This window comes from Dendroctonus ponderosae, unplaced genomic scaffold (assembly GCF_020466585.1).
Source record: "Dendroctonus ponderosae isolate FM_Combo_2020 unplaced genomic scaffold, Dpon_F_20191213v2 Dpon_F_20191213_7, whole genome shotgun sequence".
Classification (NCBI taxonomy): domain Eukaryota; kingdom Metazoa; phylum Arthropoda; class Insecta; order Coleoptera; family Curculionidae; genus Dendroctonus; species Dendroctonus ponderosae.
Genome location: NW_026018916.1, coordinates 11,539,189 through 11,542,487, shown reverse-complemented (window position 1 = coordinate 11,542,487; position 3,299 = coordinate 11,539,189). Strand labels below are relative to the sequence as shown.

Sequence of the window (3,299 nt, the reverse complement as noted above, 5' to 3'; positions counted from 1 at the left end):
TTTTCAGGATATTTCGGAAACCAAGTTGGGTACCTAAATTTTGAAAACCGTAATGAATAGGCAATCGAATTCTGCCCAATTTTGCCTATTTAACGGCTTTTTTTATCTTTAAAAATGTAGAAGTTACCCATGCAAATATTCAGGAAATGGACACCCTGTATATATTATTGATATGTACAATGTTTGGTTTATCTTCATCTGCGTCTGCTTTTCGGTCAACTGTGTTTAAGTAAACTTAACTTTATTAGATACAATGTCGTATACCTTATTCTTCCTATCTAAGCTGGCACCCATTTCAATAAGTCTTTTTACAATTGAAACGTGTCCGTTTGCGGCCGCATGGAAAAGCGCAGTTTGGCCGTCGCCGTCCACAGCATCGATCTGGACGTCTTCCAGAGTATCCAGAAGGAAATCTATCACTTCCGCCCTGTTATTTCGGGCCGCACATGTTAGTAGCGTGTATTGAGCCTGATTAGTAAATTCTTGTTAGGGTACGCTCAGGTTCCTAAAGAACTTTAAAATTCAGTTCAATTCAAACAATACTAAGATTTTGTGGAAACTTCCTTGTTAGGATTGATTTGGTTTATGAAATTAAACTTCAAACTTTTCAAACAACTGGTAAATGAAAATCAAATTTTGAACCTTAGAATCAGCCAAACCTAGATTAGTTAACTTCAAAGCTGGAACAATAATTAAAGCCTTTGACCCGAAAGCTGGATACGTTTGACTCTGTAGTTTCACTGTTGGTGGTTTAGTCTTAGTTAGACAGTATACTGCTAAACTTTGATTGCATTGTGAATAGCAGAACTTTAAAAGTACCTACATTTCGACGAGCTTGAGTAGACTAAAAGTTTTCAAAATATACCTATTGTGTAGTCATCTGCTTATATTTTATTATTTGAAGGTTTTTTTAAAAATAAAATGAAGATATTTGAGCATACCTTCGTTACAGCGTTAGTGCAAGCTCCTAAATTAATTAGTAACTGAACAGCTCTAGGATGACCATGCCAAGCTGCCATGTGTAAAGGTTGCATTCCATACTGAAAACACTCAAGCTGGTTAGGAAAATGACTAAAACTATTTAACAAATTCGTTTCAGTGATATCCGCGTCGATAGTTTTGAATTGATTATTTGACGACGAATATTCGGGGTTTATAATATTAGGCAATATTAGTTTTAATCATTCGTTTATGCTTTTATTTTGCTCCAATAGCTTCAATAGACTAATACACATAAATGGTTCCCTAATGATATTTCCCAATATCATAAATGGCTTTATAATGCTAGCAATTGCTTACAGCTGGAAGTTCAAACATTTCATTACACACTCATTTAAAGAACACGAAAAACACTTTTTATTACTTTGATTAGCATTTTTAATTGGATTTCGTCACGAAGCAATCGTTTCTATGGACAACTTCTCGGGTTCCAGTAAATGAAGGTTGAAAAGGGAACAAAGGAGCTAATTATATAAATTAGTGTCAATCTTCTTTTGAAAATAGATCTCGCATACCGGAAAGCTCTCGCTTCCGCACGCAATTCAATTAAATGTTTGAAGAGCGCTTTGTAAAATGTACAATTTAGATTTAAAAAAGGTGTCTTTTGAATGAAACAATTATATTCATGGGTGAATATTTTCACTTAGACAGCAAATCAATGCTTGAGGAATGTGTATATTAAACTTACTTTATCTCGGGCCTCAATGTCACAATGAGCGTTTAATAGCATGTCCATAATGTCTATGTTTCCCCTTGCTGAGGCCCAGTGAATTGGAGCTCTGCCATACTGTAAACAAATCACGATGTAAATATATTCCCCATAATGACCTAGTAACTGAGCGATTTTGTATTGCTCTCTTATATAGTAAACAAATAGTTTACGACAGGTTTTTTGAATGTTTTGCTCAAGAAAATTTTGATTATGTTGGACAGTCGGGATTTTTAATTTTAATATGGTTAATATGATTTAATTTACTACAGGTCGAAATTTCGGGGAATATTCAATACAGAATGACCACACATTTGAATCATAGAAGCCTAAAATTCACTTCATCGGATACAACCGAAACAGATACAGATGTGTAGGTGTTCTATTAGTACCAAATAGTCTTATAGACGAACACTGTGTTCTATAAATTTGATTTGCACGTGAAGAAAGTMAGATGTTTGAGTAGCTTGTTTTATATTGTTACAAATGCAACAAGAGGCAAAAGCAGTTAAGAGACCGACAAATTATTATTAATTTCCTCACTAAAACTCAATCAGCTTTATGTCATATTGTGCCAAAATAACAAAAATTGTTTTAATTGAAACAATCATAAAAAATAATGATTTAATGAACTTCATTAAGACCCACCGTTTATATGTCAAACTCAACTCTTCTGAATTTTTAGGCTGCAAAATCAGAAATTATCTCTTGTAATGTTTTTTGGAATATAATTTCCGATGGTTTAAGCCCCAAGTGCGTTAATATTTATTTTATTAAAKTTGCTGTTAAATGGCTTTTAATTAGCAAAGYGCTTTAATAATACAAGGTTTTTCATTTTCCACTTGATTTGGTTAATTAATTTAAACTCAGACATCCTCAACTGTTTAATAACAGCAAAATGGAACTAATTAGCGTTTTGTGTCCGTTTCAATATTTTTGCTTAAAAGGGGAATATAAAAAGCAGTATTTYGTACCAAAAGRTCTTTTAATTAGGTAGACTAGATAATAAAATGCTAATTGGATCTATGGCTGTAGCTCTCAAATGRCCTTATCGGCTTATTCGCTTCCACGTAAATTCKTCTCGAAACAGCTTTATAATACAGGAAAAGCATGTGCGGTTTAAAATTTCATTAAAATAATCTATTGTTAGGAGGATTATTATGGCTTTTTCAAATCCGGTGCCAATTTGCGTCGCCCAGCAAAATGAAATTCTTCAATTCACACTAATAAGCGCAGCTTCGAAATATCCGATTATATTAATGAGAATTGCATTGCATTATGTAAACAATTTCATTTAAATTATGTAAAATGCGGATTATTGTACAACATTTGGAAGATTTCATGCACATGACATTATACATCTAATACTATATATACAATACTAATAATAGCAATGGGTTGTCTTAAAGCAAAACATATATTTTATCTTATTATGCAGTGACAAAGCGTATTTTTCATAACACGTTCTGCATGGTCTAAAACCGAAAAAAAAAATGTTCAAGTGAGGTTTGCCAAAAAATATAAATTTTGCCTAAAGAGTAAGCTATCTTTATTTTTGACAATATCTAAAATGTTACTTAAAAAAGCTGAT

At 32.6% G+C, this 3,299-nt stretch overlaps 1 protein-coding gene across 3 annotated transcripts in view; it reads right to left on the bottom strand.

The window, feature by feature from the left end:
* LOC109543195 (ankyrin repeat and death domain-containing protein 1A) overlaps window positions 1–3,299 on the bottom strand; it is a 46,165-nt gene that overhangs the window by 18,477 nt on the left and 24,389 nt on the right. Inside the window, exons 4-6 of one of the 3 annotated variants that reach the window (XM_019912774.2) lie at window positions 1,688–1,786; window positions 942–1,040; window positions 265–468 (exon numbers count right to left, since the gene is read on the bottom strand). In XM_019912774.2, the coding sequence (XP_019768333.2) occupies window positions 265–468; window positions 942–1,040; window positions 1,688–1,786 (402 nt within the window). The remainder of the gene's footprint in view (window positions 1–264; window positions 469–941; window positions 1,041–1,687; window positions 1,787–3,299) is intronic. The other 2 variants (XM_048668346.1, XM_019912775.2) reach the window with 2 other exon arrangements.